The sequence below is a fragment of the Phragmites australis genome, chromosome 8, assembly GCF_958298935.1.
Source record: "Phragmites australis chromosome 8, lpPhrAust1.1, whole genome shotgun sequence".
NCBI lineage: Eukaryota > Viridiplantae > Streptophyta > Magnoliopsida > Poales > Poaceae > Phragmites > Phragmites australis.
The window spans coordinates 32157717-32183096 of record NC_084928.1 but is presented as its reverse complement, the minus strand read 5'-3'; the positions used below and the strand labels follow the sequence as shown (position 1 = coordinate 32183096).

General features: G+C 50.0%; 3 protein-coding genes across 3 annotated transcripts; all 3 read right to left on the bottom strand.

The window, feature by feature from the left end:
• Positions 1 to 9703: 9703 nt before the first annotated feature.
• Positions 9704 to 12621, bottom strand: LOC133925968 (zealexin A1 synthase-like). The gene is made up of 2 exons (XM_062371703.1): positions 11543 to 12621; positions 9704 to 10553 (listed from the first exon to the last, which is right to left on the bottom strand). Exons 1-2 carry the CDS (start codon positions 12434 to 12436, stop codon positions 9918 to 9920), a joined length of 1530 nt encoding a protein of 509 aa, XP_062227687.1. The 5' UTR covers positions 12437 to 12621; the 3' UTR covers positions 9704 to 9917.
• Positions 12622 to 17804: 5183 nt separating this feature from the next.
• LOC133927748 (uncharacterized) lies at positions 17805 to 19231 on the bottom strand. Its single transcript, XM_062374156.1, has 2 exons — positions 18996 to 19231; positions 17805 to 18924 (listed from the first exon to the last, which is right to left on the bottom strand). Exons 1-2 carry the CDS (start codon positions 19229 to 19231, stop codon positions 17805 to 17807), a joined length of 1356 nt encoding a protein of 451 aa, XP_062230140.1.
• Positions 19232 to 21807: 2576 nt separating this feature from the next.
• Positions 21808 to 24799, bottom strand: LOC133925967 (zealexin A1 synthase-like). Its single transcript, XM_062371701.1, has 2 exons — positions 23776 to 24799; positions 21808 to 22718 (listed from the first exon to the last, which is right to left on the bottom strand). Exons 1-2 carry the CDS (start codon positions 24667 to 24669, stop codon positions 22083 to 22085), a joined length of 1530 nt encoding a protein of 509 aa, XP_062227685.1. The 5' UTR covers positions 24670 to 24799; the 3' UTR covers positions 21808 to 22082.
• Positions 24800 to 25380: the final 581 nt, after the last annotated feature.

Genomic DNA, 25380 nt, shown 5'->3' with positions numbered 1-25380 from the left:
GACATAAAAGAAAGTGGAAAAAGATTTTAAATACGAACGGAGATTTTAAGTCCACCTTCACACCTATGTCGTACATGCATACACACACCACCTCCTCGAACTCGCGTGCATCATTGCACGTGGTAGTGGGCATCCCTTACCACCTCTTAGGGGGCTCGGAATGCAAGTAGTTGACGTTGTGCATGTCATGATCCTTGGCGTGCCACCCGAAACAACTGAACATCATGGCGACATATAGCATCGGTGATGTGACCCTAGGTACCTCCTCCAGCATGCACCACAACAGCAAGTCAGTGCTTCGGGCCACATCGTCTGGCCCAAATTCATCTGCATCGTAGCCGTTGCAGGCAACAATGGACTTCTGCTTTGGGTGGCTAAGCCGAGGTGCCGTACAAAGTGTGATTGAACATGCAACCATGAGCTTTAAGTATTGTATCTATTCAGCACCAAAGCTCCTCCAAGACATCAGAGGAAGAACTGATGCTCCAGAGCAGCTGCCCAAGTGATGATTGTCCAATTATCTAACTTCACATCCAACATGTCGATGTTGTCTAGGGACTTGAGCACTGAAATCCATGATTTCAGGCAAATCTAAATGACCGAGTATTGTTCATATTTCAGATAGGGCACAAAGATGCCAATGGAGAGACAAATGGGAAAAAGAAAAATGACAAAGCTAAATTGTTTTGAAAGTAAATATGCTACTAAAGTACACGAAAATTAAGTTTATACCCAAGGAAATAGTATTCTGAAGTAATTTGCTAGCACTTGCAGCACGTGCATCTCCAACTGTGGCAGTTGGAGCATTGCCACAAACATGCAAAGTTTGTCGTGCACTTTTAAGGCCATGGCCGCTACAGCCTAAATACCATCAGCCATGCATGTCAACAAAGTCTTATGCAAAGCAAGCATCAGTAGAGGGCTTACCCACATTTTATCGAACATGTATGGGGCACCTCCGGTGCATGTGGTGCGGTAGCATGTAGGCCGACAACAGTCTCAGCATCTACGAGCATCTTTGATGTGACAACCGCATAGGTGTTCCAGTGTGTTAATGTGAAGGATGTGCCAGCATGTGGGCGCACACCTCCTCCTCCGTGAAGGGAGCCACCTAGCTCTCCTATGCCTTGAGTATAAACTAGTTGCAGCCATCGACGCATCCACTGAAAGAATCTGGTTGTGCTTCACATCTACATCGGCAGCCACAATGATGGAGGCGGTTGAGCTATAGCGGTGGTGGGAGAGGGGTGCCACTAGCACTCGCACCGAAAAATATGAACTCTAAAAGGAAATTTCTCAATTTTTAGTAACACAAAAGGGGGCTTGCGCGCAAACTTCATGAACTGTAAGCAAATCTCACCCCGAAAATAGGATCTGAAAATTGCTCGATTCCTCCACTGGGCTCCTTGCTCCAACATGACCCTAACCTAATCAACAAAAATTAGACACGGAATCAGAAAATAATGCAAAAAAAATCAAGAAAATACAAACGCGATGCATTTAAACTCACCTAAATGTAGAAGCAATATGTATTCCTCACCCCAGGCCTCGATCCTCCCTCACAAATCAAAACACTAACGGAGAGGAAAACAAAAAACAATTAGATAAAGCAACAAAACATCATAATCTAATAAATCAAACCTTTGAATTGCTGGTTACAAAAGGGGATTAGGGGCTGGTTGAGTGGCAGTGGTAGGAGAGGGGTGTCACTAAGCGGTCGCACCAGCGCACCGTGTTCACACTCTCCATCGAGCTGGTAGTGTTGCTCCCCAACCACCGTCCAAATCAGGTGATTCCATTATCTCGATGCTCCTCCTCCTCCTCTGTTCTTGATGTGGCCGGTTCTTGGCTGGCGATGCGGCGCATGCCGTTCCACAAGGTAAGAACTTTGCTTGATGAAGAGGAAATCATGAAGGGCGTTGGGCTGTTGGAACCTGGGGGCATGTCAGGCGGTAACGCCGGAGGCCTTGGTTGGTAGAGCAGTAGGCAGAGGGCGATGACGTGGGAGGTCCAAAGCGGTGGTGCAGGAGGATGACGACGACACCAGTATCTTCCAGCTAGTAACGGAAGCGGGGACGGGTGGGCTAGGCAGGTGGTCGTCGGCAACATGGAGAGAGGCGGGGAGGTACAGGAGAGGGAGCAATGTTAGAGGTTGAGGGGGCATCAGTGAATCGAGGGGAGCGGGGGTGGCGCCTGGTTTTTTTGTGGTTTCTCTGGGTTTTAGGGTGGATGGAGAATTAAGTCAGCGTGATTTGAGGGGAGTGGGATTGAGAGGGGCGACAGGAAAGAACGAGGACCAACTTTGACATTGAGCCATTAGTTCGACTATGATTAACCGTGGATATCGTTCGGATCTACCACAACTGGTGAATTATATAGGAGTATAGAAATTATGTTATGTTTAAACCTCCAAGTTAGTGGCTGATCCAGAATAAAAATGACTGGGTGTCCAACTTGTTGGGCTAGGGGTCCGGATGTCCTACTTGTTAGGCTAGGGATCCGGATGTCCTACTTGTTAGGCTAAGGGTTGTCATATAGGCTGTTGCATATGATAAATTACTAAAAAATAAAAAATTTAACTGGTGTCATATGCACCTTGTAGTTGTATCGTGGATCCGCCCTGCTCCCAGTGCATCGAGTGGATCCCACCGATCGCCCATACATTCACAAACATGCCCCATGGCCTTGGCAGGTGGTGCAGGTGGTTGATCGCCGGCAGTGCCCACGCCGGATCCTAAGCTGGAGTCGCCACATCAGCGTCCAAGAAGGCCACTTGCACCACCTGCCATGATGCAGGTCGAGGAATGAATGATGCAAGCCAAGGGAATAACTATCAAAAGGGGAAGAAAGAGTAGATGGAGAGGGAATTCGGCCATGATTTCTGACCTTTTGGCGCTATCCATGGTTTTGGTGCATCTAAAAAGAAAATATCCATTATCAGAAGGCGATTTTAAGCTTTGATTTATGCTGAGCAGAGTTGAGATTTGACGATGCTTATTGTCGTTTCAATAAACTTGTCAAATCTTTCTTTTGTGAACCAACTTGTTGAATCTTAAACTTCCTTGAACTCTAATGTGTTACCCTTGTCCATGCGAATGACGAAGGAATTACTTATTTCTTTAGTTTGCAACCGGTATTCGCTTGAACGAGACCTCTCATTTTGTTACATCGTATTGGTTTTCATTTGGTTACTATTATATCTCTACTATATAAAACACAAGTTGGTTCCCACGTCATCTGTCGGAGGATCAACTCCTATCGCAGGGATCCCGAGAGACCCCTTTTTAGAGATTCGGCGGGGGGTATGATCCTGAATAAGTTCGTTGGAGAAATAAATGGAAGTGGAAGTAAATACAACGGCCGGTGGTGGGGGATGATCGACCTAGTGCAAAGGGAAGTAAATGCACCGGAGTTTAGATAGGTTCGGGCCGCACGGGGACGTAATACCCTACTCCTGTATGGATGCAATAACTTATCCTGAGGGGGATCCCTCAAGGATGTATCTGGTTATAAGAATATAGTGTCTAACTAAGAGCTTGAGGCTCCTTATTCTCCGGCAGGAGCTCTGCTCAGGCTTGCTTGCAATGTCTTCGTCCGTTGGCTTGGTTCGTTGTGGGGTTCGTCTTCTTCGTCTGAGTGTGTCACGGTTGACTGCTTGGGCTTTTTCTTCCTTCCAATCCTTCAATGTTTTCTTCTCTCTGTATGCCGATCCTTTTATGCACTCACCGGCCGCGACACACCCCGAACGGGAAGGAAGGGGCACAAGTTCCAAGACGCCACGACTGAGAAAGGCGTCATCATTTCCTTTGGGCGAAGTGACTGGGGCGGTGGAAAAAAGCGGCGCGCGTCCGGTCGCTTGTCACTGTGGACGCCCTGGCGACGGGCGCCGTTGAGAGGGCCCACCGGGCAGCCACAGAGGCACCCGGCGTGCCCGCCCTGTCTTGTTCCTCTGCCACGGCAGGGCGGCAGGCGGAACGCCTTGATCCTAGCGACGTTATCCCGAGATACACCGGATGATACGGGACGGGACCTGTGCAATTAATGGCCCCACGCCTCTCTGCCAAAGCATGGCAGGGACTGACACTGTGGCGGGAGCAGTTGGGGATGTCAGGCCGCGCACACCCATTAAATGCGGCCTCGGACCTCTGACTGGTTGACACCTTATCGGCGGGCCCCTCGGGGGCCCTTCTGGGTCGTCGGGGCACTGAGTGCTCGGGGGTACTATTCACCTCCCCGAGCACCCTCTCCCGAGAATGCCTACCCTTGCCCTCGGGGTACCGGGTGCTCGGGGGCACTGTTTACCTCCCCGAGTACTCTCTCCCGAGCACTCTCGCACGAACCTTCGGGGAACCGAGTGCTCGGGGGCTGCCACGTGCGACCCCGAGCACTCTCTCCGGAGCGCTTTTGCACTAACCCTCGGGGAACCGGGCGCTCGGGGGCTGCCGCACGCAGCCCCCCGAGCACTTTCTCCCGGAACTTAGCTCTTCTGATCGTCGGGGGACTAGGGTGCTCGGGGGCAACCGGGCACCTCCCCAAGCACTTTCTTCCCGGTACTTGGACTATGTGGGTCATCGGGGAACTGGGGTGCTCGGGGACCAGAGGCTGTGGCCCCGAGAACCTTCTCCCGGAACTTAGATTTTCCTTATCCCGCAGGAGGGACCTCGCGGGATGGTGACACGTGGCGGACGGCTGGTCTGGCCTCGGGACTCAGGGACCCCTGGTTCCTGATACACCGACATCATCACTTCCCGCTACTCTCCTATCATCTAATTAATAAACCCTAAAATTCAAATAATTTAACCACTTTTGCCATCCACTCTCATCCTCTAGCCTTCTTGCCTTGTCATTGGTTACGGATATGAGACTCATTTTACTAATGAAAACAAATAAAGAAATTAAGAGGGAAATTAGCAGAGAATCTCCTCCTCTTTTTTTGGATCTCGTCTGAAATTAAACTACGACATCACTCCCGATGTATTCGTTCGACGATGCTCCTATGATGTATCCATATCTCCAAACCTTGAGTTTGTGTTTGATGTTACCATGTCCAATATTTGTGTTTTCGTAACAATGTACGGGCAGCTAGTGTTCATTGAACAATAGAAGATTCTATAATAACATAATAAATATTTGGAATGTTGAGATGATTATCTCCACAAGCTTCCTTCCCTGCCACGACTTACTCATTTTGTTCCCCACACCTTTCTCTCCCTCCTCCCTCCATAACTGTCTGTGATGGATGCACAAGGCAAGAAAAAAATTGTGCTTGGCAGCAGATTTGTGGCGGTGCATGAGGTCCAGGTCGAAGAGTCTAGCAATAGATCTTGAGTTGATGGTTGTGGTGCTCGGAGATGTGCGCAGCGTCTCTTAGAGGGAGCTCTAGGAAGGCAATGATGGCATCGAACTCCAAGAGTAGAGGAGCTCAAGGTGGCAACAACAGTGGTTGAGGAGGCACAGTGACAAAGACACCAATTTTGAAGGAAAGCTTGAGGAAGGCGATGACGACGTCCACCTCCAGAGGCGAAGGATGTCGAGACAACGGTGGGTGAAGAGGAGGAGCATAACATGTGCACCAGTCACTGAGGGAGCTTGAGGAAGGCGATGATGGTGTGGGCTCTAGGAGCAGAAGACCTCGAGGCAGCCACAGTGGTGGTAGTTGAGGAGGAGGCGATAATGCCCAATCGTGATCTAGATTCGGGGCTGGCCAGTGCGGCCCTAGATCCGTGCATCTTAGATCTAATGTTGGGTGAGGAGGAGTAGGCGGAGGCAGCAAGCTTGGGGTCATAGTGAGAGGTCCACATCTCAGCCTTGGCATGCTGCTCCACTCTACATCTCTACCTCGGCGTGTGGGAAGGTGAGGGTGGCAACGAGTAGGCGTAGGTGGAGGCGATGGACAAGGTGGAGGCGATGGAGGTGAGCTCAAGGTCGAAGCTCCACACCTAGGGCAGTGGAGGCGAAGGTGTTGGAAGTGGAGTGGTAGCCGGTACGATTGGGATATATTTGTGTTTCCGAGAGTTGGGTATGTTTGGGCTAGAAGGTAATATGCATGTATCATAGACAGGTTTAAAAAAGACTGTGATAATACAAAATTATGAACAATATTTAAAATATTTGTGTGTGATAAGTAAAGGCACATTCATAATTTAGTGTCATATATAGTTTTGAATTTCTCAATTATTGCCTTGTAAAAATGTTTGTGACACCTTTATCACAGCGCTATCTGCCATATCCCGTCTGGGACAGCCCTCTCTCTAGTAGTGGCCTAGTGGATGCTCCTACTAGAGATGCAAGTTTTGTATTTTTTTGGTCATTGAGTCGATCCAAAATTCAAAAAAATAAACTAAAGATTCACTCTCAACTAGCTAACCTAAGAAAAAAATGAACAAATAGTGACCCAAAACTTAGGTGTTCACTTATATCCCTACCTCCTACCCTTCCCTCCATCTATCTTCTCTCTCACTGTGCTCCTCAGTCCACACTGCCCTTCTCACACACGCACAAGCTCCTATTTATGGAGGACCACCATTCCCTCTTGCACAACGACATGAGTACAATGTTGGGATTCCTTTCCCTCTCCGCAAAGTTACAAGTGTTACTGCTATAGATCGTCAGAGTAGGCGAGCAACTTCTGGTCATTGGCCGTGTTTGTTGTTAATGCAACAAGAAAACAAATTCTTGTTTGTTGCTGTTAATGCTACTTTTGATCATGCTGATTGCTGCGCTTCTTGACAACTAGTGTTCCTGCTAATTGTTGTAGGAGTTTCAAATTTTTGTTGCATTAAATTTGTGTTTGTTGAAGTGAGTTTCATATTTATCACGATCAGTGGCAGACATAGAATTGACTGCTCGAAGCTCTTCTTCTTCTTTCTTCCCTAGCCGCCATCGCCCTCTTCTTCATCTTCCTCTTCTTCCTCTCTCCTATCTCTCATTCCTCTCCATGGAGCACCAGAGGATAGGGGGCTTCACCCCCATGCCTCCTGAAGATCCGTCCCTGTTTACTTGCTGCAATATATATTTTAGCGTCAAGTTGTGGTGTGCAGATTTGCTTTATTTTTAAAACTTTCATGCTCTTTTCTGGAGCTACAATGAGGATCTATGATCTTTTGAGGGGCTTTCGGGACCCCTTGATTTGTGGGGCTCACACACTATTATAAAACTGGTCATAAATGTCAGCTCATAACTGCCGGTTATACAAGAACTGACAGTGCAAATATATCACTGCCGGTTCTTAAAATCAGCACTGATACATCAGTACCGGTTTGTAACCGACACTGATAGTTGCTACATTTTCAGGCCCAAATTTTATTTTTAATGCAACTTTGGGTCTCGATCCTAACATCCAGCTCAGCTCACAGATGCTCTCTCTCTCTCTCTCTCTCTCTCTCTCTCTCTCTCTCTCTCTCTGCCATATCTCTTCTAGGTGCTCTCAAGCGTCTCTCTTTCCTTTCCTTCAAAAGAGGACTCTGAGCGACACACAGTGCGGGCACGAGTGCAGCCTCTGAACAGCACAGGTGTGGGGCGCGACAGCCTCCAAGCGGTGCGGGCGAGGTCGACCATGGCGGGGCCTCTAAGCGGTGCGGGCGTGACCTCTGAGCAGCGCGATGCGGGACTCCACCGTCGTCTCCCTCTCGCCCTACGTTGCTCGGAGAAGAGAGGCCCGCCTCGCGGCCACGACCTCGGCGACCTCCAAGGTCCTCGACTCCACCAATGGTGTCGTCCCCACCGCAAGGAGCGGAGTGACACATGGGTATGGGAGGGAGTACTTCCCCATTGGCTGTTGTAGCAACAAGGGCGCGGAGCGCACTGGTGGTATCGGTAGCTAAGCCGGTTCAATTTCGAGCCGATTTCTTCTCTCCTTTTTCTCGCTCCCGGTCCACCTATCACTGCTGGTTTGTTGCTCGAACCAGCAGTGGTGGTGAGTTTTTGCCAGATCCAAAAATAGCAGTGATTATTTAAGAGATTTAATTTTTTTTTCATTTTTTTAATTGCGGATACACTTGTCCAGACGATGAATCATTTTGTCGCAATGGTGTTGCGCCAATGTTGCAGCGGACCATCAGCGGCCTTAAATAATCAATTGAATAGTCATCTTGCGTCCAGTTTGTAACATTGCAAATTTGAATGCTTTCAAAACGACAAAAGTTTATACATGGAATGATGGCAAATTTGGGATTTTAGACAACAGACACCGCCGTATTTGAGAAAATAGACAACATGTTGGCGTATTTACAAATTTAGCATCCGTATTCGGAACCTCAAACGCCGAAAACTGACTTTCGATAACTCAAAATCCGAAAACAGCCCGGACCCACAATTTTCGGCAACTCAGTTACCGAATACGGCACTGTTCACCGTATTCGGCAACTCAGTTGCCGAAAACACTGTAAACAGTGCCGTATTCGGCAACTGAGTTACCGAATACGGCCTCTGCATGCATGCGCCGGCGCCCGGGAGCTACAGTAAACAGCTAGCAAGCAAAAGTGTATAAAAGTGCATGTTTTTTATTTAATTCACGATTTTTTTAAAATATAAAAATAGTCCAAAAATTCTAAATGTTTTCATGATCAAACTAGAGATCACCAGCAACCCATTTTAATTAGTTTGGTCCAAAAAGCCTGAGCCAATATTTAATTAGAATTCTCCAAATAAATCAACTTTTATAAATTCTAGCAATGTTTAATGCCTCAAATAATTTCTAAAAATCTAGAAAAATTCACTAATATTGTTATAATGTGATATACTAATTTATAAAAATATTTCTATCCCTATGTTATTTGGTGAAAAAGTGAGTTCCTTTGTAATGCTTCGTTTATATGCATTTTTATCATTTAATGTGATATTCTCTTTTTAATTCAATTTGAATAAAAATAATGCAACAAAAAAATGCATATAAATAGAGCATTACAAAGGCTTTAATATTAATCTGAGAACCAAAGTTTTGTGCATGTTTGAATTTTTTATTCAAATTGAATTAAAAAGATAATTTGGCATGAAATGATAAAAAATATATATAAATGGAGCATTACAAAGGCTTAATATTAATATGAGAACCAAAATTTTGTGCATGTTGCATTATTTTTATTCAAATTGAATTAAAAAGAGAACATCACATGAAATGATAAAAATGCATATAAACGAAGTATTACAAAGGAACTCATTTTTTCACCAAATAACATAGGGATGGAAATATTTTTATAAATTAGTATATCACATTATAACAATATTAGTGAATTTTTCTAGATTTTTAGAAATTATTTGAGGCATTAAATATTGCTAGAATTTATAAAAGTTGACTTATTTGGAGAATTCTAATTAAATATTGGCTCAGGCTTTTTGGACCAAACTAATTAAAATGGGTTGCTGGTGATCTCTAGTTTGATCATGAAAACATTTAGAATTTTTGGACTATTTTTGTATTTTCAAAAAAAAATCGTGAATTAAATAAAAAACATGCACTTTTATACACTTTTGCTTGCTAGCTGTTTACTGTAGCTTCCGCCGCCGGCGCATGCATGCAGAGGCCGTATTCGGTAACTGAGTTGTCGAAAATTGTGGAACCGGGCTGTTTTTGGATTTTGAGTTACCGAAAGTCAGTTTTCGGCGTTTGAGGTTCCGAATACGGATGCTAAATTTGCAAATACGCCAACATGTTGTCTATTTTCTCAAATACGACGGTGTCTGTTGTCTAAAATCCCAAATTTGCCTGGAATGATCGATACATGTCTTCCCATACAAGCCAATAAAAGAAACGAAATACAAGTAACCTGTACTCCTGTAGTGTACATATGTCAGCACTGAAGAGGCAGAACGCTGTGCATACGTTGCTATTGCCGTAGAACAGTGCACACTGACGACCAACGAGCAATCCTTCGGCGGCGGCGCGGCGGCTCTAAGCACACGTGCGTCGGTGGCATCGACTAGACGCCGGGCACGGGCACCCGGAGGATGGGGCAGAGCAGGAGGTTGGCCTTCCGGCGCGCGGTGATGCCGAACGCCTCGGTCATGTCGAGCCCGGCCGGGTCGACCACGACGGGCACCTCCCAGTCGAAGTGGAACAGGAGGCTGGCGAGCGCGAGCTCGAGGTTGGCGAGCCCGAACGCCATCCCGGGGCACATCCTCCGGCCTGCGCCGAAAGGCAGGAGCTCGAAGTCGGTGCCCTTGAAGTCCACCGCTGCGGCCTCGCCGACCTCGAACCGCTCCGGCCGGAACTCCTCGGGGTCGTCGGGCCAGTACCGCTCGTCGCGGCCCAGCGCCCAGACGTTCACCAGCACCGTGGTGCCCCGCGGCACGTCGTACCCGAGCACGCGACACGGCTCCTGAGACTCCCGCGGGAGCAGCAGCGGCACGGGCGTGTGCAGCCGGAACGTCTCCCGGATGACGAGGTGCAGGTACGGGAGCTCTCCGAGCTCGTGCTCGCGCACCGATCCGTGCGCCCCGAAGGCGCGCCGCACCTCGGCCGTCGCACGCTGCATGGCCTTCGGGTTCCGGATGAGCTCCGCCATGGCCCACTCCAGCGTCGTCGCCGACGTCTCGCTGCCGGCACCGAAGATGTCCTGCGTTGCAGAGAAGCTGATCAGCACAAGTTGGCAGCATGGCGGGAACGTGAGATTCTAGTGTTACATCTTGTTTTGTTTCACTTGACGGATTCAGATAGAAGAAAAGCCAGCAACCGCTGCCTGATTTTTAGAGATTAAGTGAAAATTTCAAGGTAAAATTGTAAAAATTTATATGTAACTTTGAGGTTTCTCAAAACATGCCTACAACTGTTTTTTGTCGTTCAATGGTCATAAGACATCCTCAACTGATTTCTATCAAGGTCCAGAATCTCTTCAGCTTTTTAATGGTTTTCATTACGGTTTTCGTTATGAATGGATTTATAAGATCATTCCCTTCAGTACGAAATTCACTCTGCTTTCTATACACGAATCTCTTTCGAAAGGAAGCCGTTGAAGATGGAAAAGAACTAAATGAAAGGAATATAGTTGGGGTGTTCTAAGGGGATTTTTTTTTACCACCCCCAGTTACAGCGGAAGTCTGGAGAAAAAGTAGTTGCAAGTTTTTTTAACGAACTCTCAAACGTGCTGGTGGGTTTTTACGATTCTCCCAAATTTCAGTTACTGGTTCAACATCCGACACATGAAAACATATGTATCTAGCTCAGAGTAAATCTAACAGGCAGAAAATTCAGCAAACATGTAAGAATAAAATAAAATCAAGCGCATGATAATTATCAATCTGGAGCTTGCCCCGAAACACACTATATGATTATTTTCTACACTCAATAACTTATATGATCGCTACTTATTGTTGCTGGTCTCATTTTTTTTAGGGAAAAAGTTTGAAGGAAAAGATGAGCCGATAAGAACAAATCCTTGTGTGCTTCTGCCGTATGCTACACCCAAAGTTCCAAACTCCTAAAGTCAACAGATGAACAGAAGCCAAGACACATGACCATAACGTCAGCAATCACGACTATGAAGTGTTTTATCAATGGAGTAATGACTGGTTAGAACGACTAAACGAGCAAGTAATGAGAACTTACAAAGATGACGGCTTTGATGACGTCCATGTCGAGCGGGATCTGCAGCCCGCCGTCCTTCTGTATCTTCAGCAGCACGTCGAGAAGGTCTTCGGCCTCGCCGGCACCGCCTTTGTCCATCCTCTCCAGATGCTCCATGATGATGCCGTCGAGGATCTCGTAAACCGTGTCACGGCACTTCTCGGCGTGGCGCACGGCGCCGCTGAGCCGGACAACGAGCCAGGAGGACGGCCACAGGTCGGCCGGGTTGAACCCGGCCGAGAGCTGGATGGAGCGGTCGAGCGCCCGCAGGAACACGTCGCGGTCCTTGCAACGGTCGCCGATCACGGCGCGCACCGTGGCGTCCGCCACGAGCGCGGACAGCCGCGCGCGCATCTCCACGGGGCGCGTGCCCGCCGCGGCCGCGGCGCACGCGCGCAGCATGGTGGCGACCTCCTCCTCGCGGATGGCGCGGAAGGAGAGCACCCGACGCGCGCTGAGGAGCTCCGTGACGGCGATCTTGCGGAGCTGGCGCCAGTGGTCCCCGTAGGGCGCGAAGGCGATGTCCCGGCCGCCGCTGGTGAGCACGCGCACCGTGGCGCTTAGCGGCCGCGACGCGAACGCTGTGTCGTGCGTCTTCATCACCTCTCGCGCCGCCTCCCGGGACGACACCACCAGCGTGGGCACCTCGCCGATCCGGAGCAGCATCACCGGCCCGTGGCGCCGCGCCAGGTCCCGCATGGCGCGGTGCGGGAGCTGGCCGGCGATGTGGTGCAGGCTGCCGATGACCGGCAGCTGCCACGGCCCCGGCAGCAGCCGCAGCCCGTGCCCGTGCACCGGGGACCGCCGGCGCCTGGCGAGCACGACGAGCAGCGACACCAGAGCCAAGCCGAGAGAGATGAAGTAGTGGTCTTCCATTGGTGTTGCGCACGAAGCTTCCAAGCCCAACTATGGCGTTGCCACCTTAAGCTTGGTAACTTATGGCTGGTATGTATAAGACATCTTGCTACGATATGGACCTATCCATGGCGAGAACTATTCTTCCCCAAGGGGGCTAAATTATTGGTGCTGGCGAGGTCGTTTTTTAGTGGGAGTACCAGAAAACCTGGACGATGCACAGATGCGGTGTGGAACAAGACAAGGCTCGCACATGTTTATATACTGTGACAATTACGAAGAAACTACTATTTTTAATATTATTGTAAACATGTTATAAAAAATTAAAAAATACCATTAAAACTGTCATTCGAGGGGCATCCTTGCAAAAAATAAAAAGTCATGGAGATATTTGCAAATGCCCCTTACATATTTGGTTGACTTCACGTCCAAAAATACATAATTACTACACGAGAAGCTAACATTGTGAGTTACAACTTGTTATTCGCACAGCGCACATCCCCTAGTTATAACCCGAAACACTATACGTTACAACTTATTAGGTAGACTAGTTACAACTTCACGTCCAGAAATGTATAATTGCAACACGAGAAGCTGACACTGTGAGTTACAACTTGTTAGGTAAATCAGTTACAACTTCACGTCCAATGCATAATTGCAAAACAAGAAGCTAACACTGTGAGTTATAACTTGTTATTCGCACTACGCACACCCCCCAATTACAACTCAAAACATTGTGAGTTACAATCCAAAACACTGTGAGTTACAACTGTGGGGTGTGCGCAGACATGAACTATAGTGAGCATACCTGCAGAATATACAGTAATATATATATATAGCATATTTGGTACTCTTGGGAGTATGTACTCCCACATACATATCTCATTATATAGAAGTATCTCGTGTGACAAAAGGTATGTATATGGAGCATACGAGTATATAAGATAATCTAAGTGGTATGTATAGTTTTTTAGTGGTTTGCACATATTTTTTTTTGAGCGTATTACATTTTATGTACAAATACAAAAGTATTATAAAAATCTAATAAAATTGATGGACTTCTTTTATATTTTTTTTCATGTAGTTCATATTGGAGTATCTTAGAATGAGTATATAAGTATACTTACAGTGACAAAAGAGTATATCCAATTCATTTATGTGTTATATCATAGTAAGAAGTATGTACTCTCGGGAGTACGAACTAGTTTATATATATATATATATATATATATATATATATATATATATATATATATATATATATATATATATATATATATATATATATATATATATATATATATATATATGAAACATATTTGGTACTTCCTAAAGTATATACTCCTACATACGTATCTCATTACATAGAGAATATCTCTTGTGATAAATGGTATGTATACGGAGCATATGAGTATATAAGATCACCCAAGTGGTATGTATAGCTTTTTAGGTGGTTTTTGCACATATAATTTTTTGAGTATATTACATTTTATATACAAATACAGAGGTATTATTAAAATCTAATAAAATTGATGAACTTTTTTTTTCTATTTTTTCATGTAGTTCACATTAGAATATCTTAGAATGAGTATATAAATATACTTATAGTGATAAATAAATATATCCAGTTCATTTATGTGGTATATCATAGTAGGAGTACGTGGTTTGCACATATTTTTTGAGTGTATTATATTTTATATACAAATATAGAGGTATTATCAAAATCTAATAAAATTGTTGGACTTTTTTTCTATTTTTTTATGTAATTCACATTGGAGTATTTTAAGAATGAATATATAAATATACTCATAGTGATAAATAAGTATGTCTAGTTTATTTATATGGTATATCATAGTAGGAGTCTAATCGAGCCTATAACGAGCCGAGTTTAAATAGTTCGCGAGCCTCAAACTTTTTTGATAGCCTTACTGTCAGGCATAAAGTATATGTTAGCAAAATCAATTGTCGATAGGTGGCATGCCGACAAGTACTATTATTTCAATTTTCCAAAAATACATAATATTTCTGTAATTTTTTATTAAATTAATATTATTTAAAAATCAACAAAAGATCAGCTTGCGACCGCGCGGTGACCCAATTACTTTAGTCATGTCTAGTCCAGGTTTACAGTAGGGACAACAATTTATCCCGATTATCTATTTACCCACGGATAAATACCCAAATAAGGTAAGTTATGGGTAGCATTTGGTACCCATGGATACGTTTGTGGATAAAAAAATACTATATGTTGAATGTTCATACTGAATGTTGTAGGAGTTTCAAATTTTTGTCGTCAGTAGGAACACTAGTTGTCAAGAAGCGGACATAGAATGGACTGCTTGAAGCTCATCTTCTTTTTTTCTTCCCTAGCTGCCATCTCCCTCTTCTTCATGTCCCTTTTCTTCCTCTCTCCTATCTCTCATTCCTCTCCATGGAGCACCAGAGGGTAGGCGGCTTGAGCCCCATGCCCCTTGAAGATCCGTCCCTGTTTACTTGCTGCAATAGATATTTTAGCATCAAAGTTGTGGTGTGCAAGTTTGCTTTCTTTTTAAAACTTTCATGCTCTTTTTTGAAGCTACAATGAGGATCTATGATCTATTGAGGGGCTTTCGGGACCCCCTCGATTTGTGGGGCTCACACACTACTATAAAATTGGTTATAAATGGCAGCTCATCGCTGCCAGTTATGCAAGAACTGGCAGTGCCAATGTATCACTGCCGGTTCTTAAAATCGGTACTGATACATCAGTGCCGGTTTGTAACACGAACCGACACTGATTGTTGATATAGTGCCAGACCTGAATTTTATTTTTAATGCAACTTTGGCTCTTGATCCTAACATCCTGCTCAGCTCATAGATGCGCTCTCTCTCTACCATATCTCTTCCAGGTGCTCTCAAGCGCCTCTCTCCCCCTTATCTCTTTCCTTTCCTCCAAAAGAGGACTCTGAGCGGCACGCAGTGCAGGCACAAGTGTGGCCTCTGAGCGGCACAGGCGCGGGGGGAGGCAGCCTCCCAGCGGTGCGGGCGAGGTCGAACATGGCTGTCGGTGACATGGGAACCAGGGGTCCCCGAGGCCCGAGAAGAGGACAGCAAATGCCATGTGGCATTTTCCCTCGGGGACCATCTCCCCGAGGACCGAGAAGACTTCCGGGAGGGGTGCTCGGGGCCATGAACAGTGGTCCCCGAGTACCCGTAGTTCCTCGAGGACTCGAGAAGAGCCATATCCGGGAGAGGGCGCTCGGGGCTATGAACAGTAGTCCCCAAGCACCCAGAGTTCCCCGAGGACCTGAGAAGCCCCTTGCCGGTGGACCCCACAAGGGCTCAGCGGTGAGGTGTCAATTGGTGAGAGGCCCGATGCTGCATTTAAGAGGGAGCGTAGCCTGTCACTTCCAACCACCCCCCACGCCTGTCATACCGAGTGCGTCAGTCCCTACCACCGCGTGGTAGGAAGGCGTGGGGACATTTAATGCAACGTGTCCCATCGCACGTCACCCTGCGGGGCCCATAAGGGGAACGGCTCGGAGATATCGTTGCTGGGCTCAAGGCATATCGCCTGCCGCCTGCTGTGTTAGACCTGCTCTGACCGAGCGGGCATGTGGGGCTGTTCAGCGGCTGCCCGGTGGGCCCCCCACTGCACCTGCTAAAGTTGGCGTAATGGGCAACAGGACCGGCCGAGGGTGCATTTTCAACCCCCTGTAACGTCAAACAACAGTCCCATGATGGTTGTTTTCCATTTATAGCTCATGGGAACTCGTGCCCTCCTTTCTGGGCACGTCAAGCCTCCCTGAACAGGATAAAAGGGGGGTGCAATCCAGAGAATGACAAGCTTTGACGAATAGAAGAAGAACAAGCTCAAGCACGAGTCTGAGAAGCTGAGCAGAGGTTCACCAAGCTCGAAGCAAGATCGAAGCTCTAGACTTAGATAAAAAAAACCTTGTAACAGAAGAGATCCAGAGAGAGGCATTCCAAGAGCATTAATAGCATACACACAGGAGTAGGGTATTACGTTCCGTGAGGCCAGAACCTCTCTAAAATCCCTCGAGCATTTACTCCCACTAGCAGCCGATCATCCGTCCCGCCTACATCTCACATACTCGCATTAAATTCACGTACGAGGTATATTCAGAATCATCCCCCGGCCGAATCTCAAATGAGCTGCCAGCTGTGTTATGGGCCAACCGGACCACGCCAAGCCGGGCGACCAGGAAGACGTCGTTCTTCCTCCTTTACAGCGTCGAGGCGGTCCTCCCCTTCGAGCTCACGCTCGGCTCCCCTTGGGTGAGTGCCTACTCAGAGGGCGAACAGGAACAGTGAAGACGCGACGACGTCAATCACTTGGAGGAGTGTCGGTGACGAGCCACCGTCTGAGCCGCCAGGTACCAGCAGAGCCTGTGGCGCTACCATCAGCGCCACATCCGGGCCCAGTCACTCGAGGTTGGGGATCTAGTTCTCCGACGCGCCCAAATGCGCGAAGGAAAGAATAAACTCTCCCCTGTGTGAGAAGGCCCTTCATCGTGACCGGCGCCCCGCGGCAAGGCTCATTTCAGCTGGCCACAGAAGATGGACAGCCTCTCCCAAACGTGTGGAACATCGAGCATCTGCGCAAGTTTTACCCATAAGTCGGCATATTTGTGCTCAGGCCAACCAGGACAGGGGTCTTCCCCCTGCCCAAATTGGCCGGGGGCTGCCACCAACCATGTAAGTCAGCACTTCTGTACAAATCGTCAATATACGCTCACATTACTCTTATTCTAAGTTTTATCTCTGGAATCCATATGTTTAATCTGTTTGGTGAGATGCTTGATTTGTGCGAGAAAAACACACTCTCTCATTTTTCCCGCTGATAAAAATGGATCTCGATCGGTATGCGCGCAGGCAGTGACTGCTGACTTAAGTCTGTTGTGGTAGGCTGTGGTGCCCGGCTGCATGGCAGTACCCCGAGCACTACCGAGCCTCTGGGGTTCTCGGGTAATCCTACTGCTCGAACATGAGTGGTCGGGACCGCCTAGACCCCAGGGGCGGGCTATCGGTGCTCAGCCTGATCAGTCCTACCCTGGGTACCACCGAACCATTGGACCTCTTGGTCATGCCTCTGTCTGTACACATCGCCGCTTTGGGTATTCGAGAGGTCCCGGGCAAAAAATGAGAGCAGTCTATAATGAGTACGTCACTAATAGAGCGCACCAAGCAAATAATCTTTGCATATTTTTCAAGCTTACAGATAAATGCTCGAGAACCAAGCGGTAGGAAGGGCCACGAGGCGTCGGAAGATCTTTGCGAACCCGAGGGCGATGTGGCCTATCGTCTCATTGTCCAGCGACTGGTCACCCACGGACACGCGCCCAAGCCCGGCTACCTCCACGGAGTCCCGTGCCTGCTGAAGGATGTCTCACATCATCAGCTTCACGTTCGTCCGCTCTGAGAGGACGATCTCAAGCTCGTCCTTGGCGTTCTTCAGCCGGGCCTCGAGGCTGGTGCCGTCGACGGCGCCGATAAGGATGCCCCTCGCGAACAGGACCTCCCAGCATTGGGTGTCCGCGTCGGTCTGGGCTCGCTCCAGCTGCTCGTCCCGGGCCTTGACAGCCTGCTCTTGGGTAGCCAGGTCGGCATCCCGCTTGGCGACCAGCTCCTCCCGGGTGGTGAGTGCTGACGATGCCAAGTCGGCATCCACCTCCCGTCGCGCGATCTGCTGCTTCCGGGCGTCAAGTGCCAGCGATGTTATGTCGACGTCTGTCTCGCGCGCCACGACCTGCTCCTCCCGGCGAAGGATGTCGGCGTGGCCGCCCTCGAGCTTGTCGTTCTGGCAGGACAAGTTCGCCTGGGTAGACCGCACGGCCTCCTCCCTTTTGCTGGTCGCCTCCTCTTGAGAAACCACCTGCCGCTCATGAGCGAGCAGCTCTGTGGCGCGCCTCCTCGACCCCTGGTCTCGCTCCGCCATGAGCCGCTCCAAGCGGCCTGCCTTCTCCTGCGCGACGACGGCCTCGTCGTGGGCCTCCTCCAGTGCCTCCCGCTCCTCGGCCACCTCGCGCATGGACTTCTCGTAGACCGTGCGGGCCGAGGCAATGCGGGTCTTCAGCAGCTTTCGGGCCTCCTCCAACCGGTCCCTCTCATCGACTAGGGCGGCGCGCTCTTGTCCGAGCTCGGATCGCTCTGCCGCAACGGCCGCTTCGAGCCGCCAGATGACCTCCTGGGCGCTTCCCAGCACCTCAGGGAGGGGTTCTGGGGCCTGGCCAGAAGATGGCTGGGGGCTGGGTCCCCTACGAGCCCTCTCTGCAGAGGCGCTCGGGGACCCCGACGGCGACCGCACCGGCACCGCCCTTATCACGACCACCTCCCCTGCGGCCGTTCGCTCCTTCCTCGGAGGGCTCGAGGCATGGTCGGCCGGGGCTCTCTGCTCAGGACCGGCCGGGGCTCTCTGCTTAGGACCGGTCGGTGCGCTCGGCCGAGGGCTAGGGGCTGGCCTCGGCTGCTCCGGGGGCTTCTGGCCTCCTACAGAGTCCTTGGGCGGCCTGAAACGAAAATAGGTTAGTAACTAGCCAAAATCTGGGGAAAATGTGGTTGAGACAGAAAGGGATCTTACATGGTTTTGGGCCTGCGGTACCGCCATCGGGACCGCGGGATCCGAAAATCTGGGCCCTGCGGCTTCGGCTCAGGCCCGGGCTCTGCCCTCCTCCTTTTCGGGGGAGGGCTCTGGCCCTCGGGCCGTCGTGGGCCGTCCCCAACGGCCGCCCCCGAGCTTGCCACCGAAGGCTGGTCAGTCCGGTCGCCAACCGTTGCACCGCCAGCCGTTGCACCGTTGCCCCGGAGCTTCCCCATGTCGCCTCAGATCGCTGGCCTGCTGTCTTCGGCGGCAGCGCCCCGCCCTCCGTTGTTATCCGCCCCCGGGATGTGTATAGTTCCGGGGTCCCGGCGCCCCGGATGGTCCACCAGCCCCTGGGTGTCGAAGGCTGGCATTGACGCCTGCAGAACCGCCCGGCCTGGGTCTGCGCAAAGCGCCAGCTCCTCGCATGGCAGGTCCACCTGGGCGGGGTCGTCGACGCCGGTCACCACCTTCAGTAGGGTCACTAGGGCCCCCTCGTCGAGGTCCCCCTCCTCGCCTATGCAGGTCCTCGTCAAGTTGCCAGGACTGGTGTACATCCAGACGAAGCGGGCGCGCTCCCGCAGAGGGGCCAGACGGTGGCGCAGGTAATCGATGACCACCATGACTGAGGTAAGCCCCGCTCGGCACAGGTCTTCGATGCGGTTCAGCACCGGGCACAGGTGCTCATCCTATGCAGGGGCCGCTTCCTAGATCGGCCTGTGGGGCTCCGCCGGCATTTGGGGCAGCGAGAGGCGGTCATGGGGACTGACGTCGACGTAGACCCATTCCCGGCGCCAGTCGTCCCATTTTCCACGCAACACAGGCGGAAGTTGCAGCAGTCGACAACCTCCACCTCGTCAGATCCCTTCTTCTTCCCGGCCGCTCGAAGGATGAAGAAGTTTCGAAACAGCGCGACTGACGGCGGCACTCCCACGAACATCTCACAGAAGTGGGCGAAGATCGCCAGGATGACCACCGAGTTCGGACTCAGGTGGGCCAGCTGGACGCCAAACGTGTCTAGCGCTTGCAAGAGGAACGTCGAGAACAGCGGCACCAGCCCGGCGGCAACGAAGGAGACACGTGGAGGGAGGAAAGTTGGCCGGTGTCACCACCGATGCCTCCCGCTGACCGACGGGGACCATCAACTTGCAGACCTTCTCTGCCCCCTCCTCATTCAGGAGGCGGGACTTCGGCAGGACGCTGTTGGTGCTTGATGCGTCCCGGCGGCCGCTTCCTACCCTCAGCATTTTGGGGGGGGGGGTGGGGAGTGTGCTGGAAGAGGCTAGAAGCAAGGTGCACCGCGGGCTGAAGAAAGAGCTCCCGGTGCGCAAGGAAGACGAAGGCAAAGGATGGCAACCGCAAGAATGGCGTCGGGGGTAACGGTTCGTTGCCCCTCTCCTTTTTGTATCTTGGGGAATTCAAACGGCACATTCCTCAGTGCAATCTATGAGGCGCATCTCCCTCGATCCGCGCGGTTGCTAGGGGCACCACCCTCGATCAGCGCGGTTGCCACACGCGCCTCCCGCCTCGTTATCACTCCCCTCGAAAGTCAGAAGGGCACGCGTCCTTTCGGTTGCCCACCTGGGCCGTACCAAGAGACTGGGCCAAAAAGACTGCAAATACCGCAAGATTTTGGCGCCTGATGACAAGCCACGTGGCATCGATGCTGTGATCGGCCTCGAAGAAATAGGGGCCCATCCGCAGTCTCTGGGCCATCGCCTGCCGATGGGCCCGAGGGCTGCTGTCGGTGACATGGGAACCAGGGGTCCCCGAGTCCCGAGGCCAGGACAGCAAATGCCACATGGCATTTTCCCTCGGGGTCCATCTCCCCGAGGCCCAAGAAGACCCAATTACGGGAGGGGTGCTCGGGGCCATGAACAGTGGTCCCCGAGTACCCGTAGTTCCCCGAGGACTACTCCCACTAGCAGCCGATCATCCGTCCCGCCTATATCTCACATACTAGCATTAAATCCACGTACGAGGTAGATTCAGAATCATCCCCTAGTCGAATCTCAAAGGAGGTCCCTCAGGATCCTCGCTTGAGGAGTTCATCCTCCGACAATGGCGGGGCCTCTAAGCGGAATGGGATCCTCTGACGTTCATGGAGCAAAGTCAGAGAGCTACAGTGCCTCTGACTTTGCTCCATCTCAGTCGTGTGTTTGCGAAGCGACGGATCAAATTTCAAGCTACAGTATATAAATGAACAGTAAATATATACATTATGTTGGTGAACAGTAACATCAGATGCCCTGTAACAGTAGACTCATTTTACTGTTTGCCTCTGACGTTGAAGCATAATGTCAGACGATTCCATTCCCCTCTGAGCAGCACGAGCATGGCCTCTGAGCGGCGTGATGTGGGCCTTCACCATCGTCTCCCTCTTGCCCTGCGCTGCTCGGAGGAGAGAGGCCCGCCTCGCGGCCACGACCTCGACTCCACCAATGGTGTCATCCCCGCCGCGAAGAGCGGCGCAACGCATGGGTATGGGAGGGAGTACCTCCCCATTGGCTGTTGTAGCAGCAAGGGCGCAGAGCGCGCCGGTGGTACCAGTAGCCAAGCTGGCTCGTTCCCCTTTTTTTGGCTCCCGATCCACCTATCACTGCTGGTTTGTGGCGCGAACCAGTAGTGATGGTGAGTTTTTTTGTCAGTTCCAGAAACAACAATGATTATTTAAAAGATTAAAATCTTTTTCTTTTTTTAGATTGCAGATATACTTGTCCAGATGATGAATCATTTTGTCGCAATGGTGTTGCGCCAATATTGTAGCGGACCATCATCGGCCTTAAATAATCAATTGAATAGTCATCTTGCGTCCAGTTTGTAACATTGCAAGTTTGAATGCTTTCAAAACGACAAAAGTATATACATGGAATGATCGATACATGTCTTCCCATACAAGCCAATAAAAGAAACGAAATACAAGTGACCTGTACTCCTGTATTGTGCATATGTCAGCACTGAAGAGGCAGTGGGCAGAACGCTGTGCATACGTTGCTATTGCCGTAGAACAGTGCACACTGACGACCAACGAGCAATGCTTCGGCGGCGGCGCTGCGGCTCTAAGCACACGTGCGTCGGTGGCATCGACTAGACGCCGGGCACGGGCACCCGGAGGATGGGACAGAGCAGGAGGTTGGCCTTCCGGCGCGCGGTGATGCCGAACGCCTCGGTCATGTCGAGCCCGGCCGGGTCGACCACGACGGGCACCTCCCAGTCGAAGTGGAACAGGAGGCTGGCGAGCGCGAGCTCGAGGTTGGCGAGGCCGAACGCCATCCCGGGGCACATCCTCCGGCCAGCGCCGAAAGGCAGGAGCTCGAAGTCGGTGCCCTTGAAATCCACCGCTGCGGCCTCGCCGACCTCGAACCGCTCCGGCCGGAACTCCTCGGGGTCGTCGGGCCAGTACCGCTCGTCGCGGCCCAGCGCCCAGACGTTCACCAGCACCGTCGTGCCCCGCGGCACGTCGTACCCGAGCACGCGACACGGCTCCTGAGACTCCCGCGGGAGCAGCAGCGGCAGGGGCGTGTGCAGCCGGAACGTCTCCCGGATGACGAGGTGCAGGTACGGGAGCTCTCCGAGCTCGTGCTCGCGCACCGATCCGTGCGCCCTGAAGGCGCGCCGCACCTCGGCCGTCGCACGCTGCATGGCCTTCGGGTTCCGGATGAGCTCCGCCATGGCCCACTCCAGCGTCGTCGCCGACGTCTCGCTGCCGGCACCGAAGATGTCCTGCGTTGCAGAGAAGCTGATCAGCACGACAAGTTGACAGCATGGCGGGAACGTGATATTCTTGTGTTACATCTTGTTTTGTTTCACTTGACGGATTCAGATAGAAGAAAAGCCATCAACCGAAAACACAGCTGCCTGATTTTTAGAGATTAAGTGAAAATTTCAAGGCAAAATTGTAAAAACTTATATGTAACTTTGAGGTTTCTCAAAACATGCCTACAACTTTTTTTTCCGTTCAATGGTCATAAGACATCCTCAACCGATTTCTGTCAGGCCCAAAATCCCTTCACAAAGGGATCTTCGTTCCCTTCAGCGTTCTAACGGTTTTCTTTCACGGTTCTCGTCACGAAGGGATTTATAAGGTTATTCCCTTCAGTACGTGATTCTCTCTCATTTCTATACACAAATCCCTTTCGAAAGGAAGCTGTTGGAGATGAGAAAAAAAAGAATAGAAATAGAAACGAAATCCGGAAGGAAACAAAATAAAAGGAATATAATTAGGATGTTCTAAGGGGATTTGTTTTATCACCCCAAAGTTACAGTGGAAGTCGGGAGAAAAAGTAGTTGCAAGTTTTTTTAACGAACTCTCAAACGTGCTGGTGGGTTTTTACATTTCTCCCAAATTTCAGTTACTGGTTCAACATCCGACACATGAAAACATATGTATCTAGCTCAGAGTAAATCTAACAGGCAGAAAATTCAGCAAACATGTAAGAATAAAATGAAATCAAGCGCATGAAAATTATTAATCTGGAGCTTGCCCCGAAACGCACTATATATGATCGCTACTTATATGATCGCTACTTATTGTTGCTTGTCTCATTTTTTTAGGGAAAAAGTTTGAAGGAAAAGATGAGCCGATAAGAACAAATCCTTGTGTGCTTCTGCCGTATGCTACACCCAAAGTTCCAAACTCCTAAAGTCAACAGATGAACAGAAGCCAAGACACATGACCATAACGCCAGCAATCACGACTATGAAGACTAACAAATTGGTATTTCATCAATGGAGTAATGACTGGTTAGAACGACTAAACGAGCAAGTAATGAGAACTTACAAAGATAACGGCTTTGATGACGTCCATGTCGAGCGGGATCTGCAGGCCGCCGTCCTTCTGTATCTTCAGCAGCACGTCGAGAAGGTCCTCGGCCTCGCCGGCACCGCCTTTGTTCATCCTCTCCAGATGCTCCATGATGATGCCGTCGAGGATCTCGTAAACCGTGTCACGGCACTTCTCGGCGTGGCGCACGGCGCCGCTGAGCCGGACAACGAGCCAGGAGGACGGCCACAGGTCGGCCGGGTTGAACCCGGCCGAGAGCTGGATGGAGCGGTCGAGCGCCCGCAGGAACACGTCGCGGTCCTTGCAACGGTCGCCGATCACGGCGCGCACCGTGGCGTCCGCCACGAGCGCGGACAGCCGCGCGCGCATCTCCACGGGGCGCGTGCCCGCCGCGGCAGCGGCGCACGCGCGCAGCATGGTGGCGACCTCCTCCTCGCGGATGGCGCGGAAGGAGAGCACCCGGCGCGCGCTGAGGAGCTCCGTGATGGCGATCTTGCGGAGCTGGCGCCAGTGGTCCCCGTAGGGCGCGAAGATGATGTCCCGGCCGCCGCTGGTGAGCACGCGCACCGTGGCGCTCAGCGGCCGCGACGCGAACGCGGTGTCATGTGTCTTCATCACCTCTCGCGCCGCCTCCCGGGACGACACCACCAGCGTGGGCACCTCGCCGATCCGGAGCAGCATCACCGGCCCGTGGCGCCGCGCCAGGTCCCGCATCGCGCGGTGCGGGAGCTGGCCGGCGATGTGGTGCAGGCTGCCGATGACCGGCAGCTGCCACGGCCCCGGCGGCAGCCGCAGCCCGTGCCCGTGCACCGGGGACCGCCGGCGCCTGGCGAGCACGACGAGCAGCGACACCAGAGCCAAGCCGAGAGAGATGAAGTAGTGGTCTTCCATTGGTGTTGCGCACGAAGCTTCCAAGCCCAACTATGGCGTTGCCACCTTAAGCTTGGTAACTTATAGCTGGTATGTATAAGACATCTTGCTACGATGGACCTATCCATGGCGAGAACTATTCTTCCCCAAGTGCTACATGGGGGCTAAATTATTGGTGCTCGCGATGTCGTTTTTTAGTGGGAGCACCAGAAAACATGGACGATGCACAGATGCGGTGTGGAACAAGACAAGGCTTGCACATGTTTACATATTTGATGGCGCCATGCGATCAGATTCCATATATATATATATATATATATATATATATATATATATATATATATATATATATATATATATATATATATATATATATATATATATATATATATATATATATATATATGATACCTATTCTATACTCCTAAGAGTATGTACTCCCACATGCAATATACCACCTAAACAAACACTTTATACTCTTTTATCATTTTTAGTATACTCTAATACTAATTCTAAGATACTCCAATATGAGTTGTATGAAAAAAAATTCAATGTTAGCCTTTCAGTTTTGCTATATACTCTTTTTTTTATTAAAAAAAGAAGTATATATGCAAATTATGATAAAAAAATCATGGAATTTCATAAAAAAAATTGTGGGCTTTGTATTGTAGTATCTTATAATTACTAATGAAGTATATTTAAAGTGATAAAGAAGTATAACACACATATAAA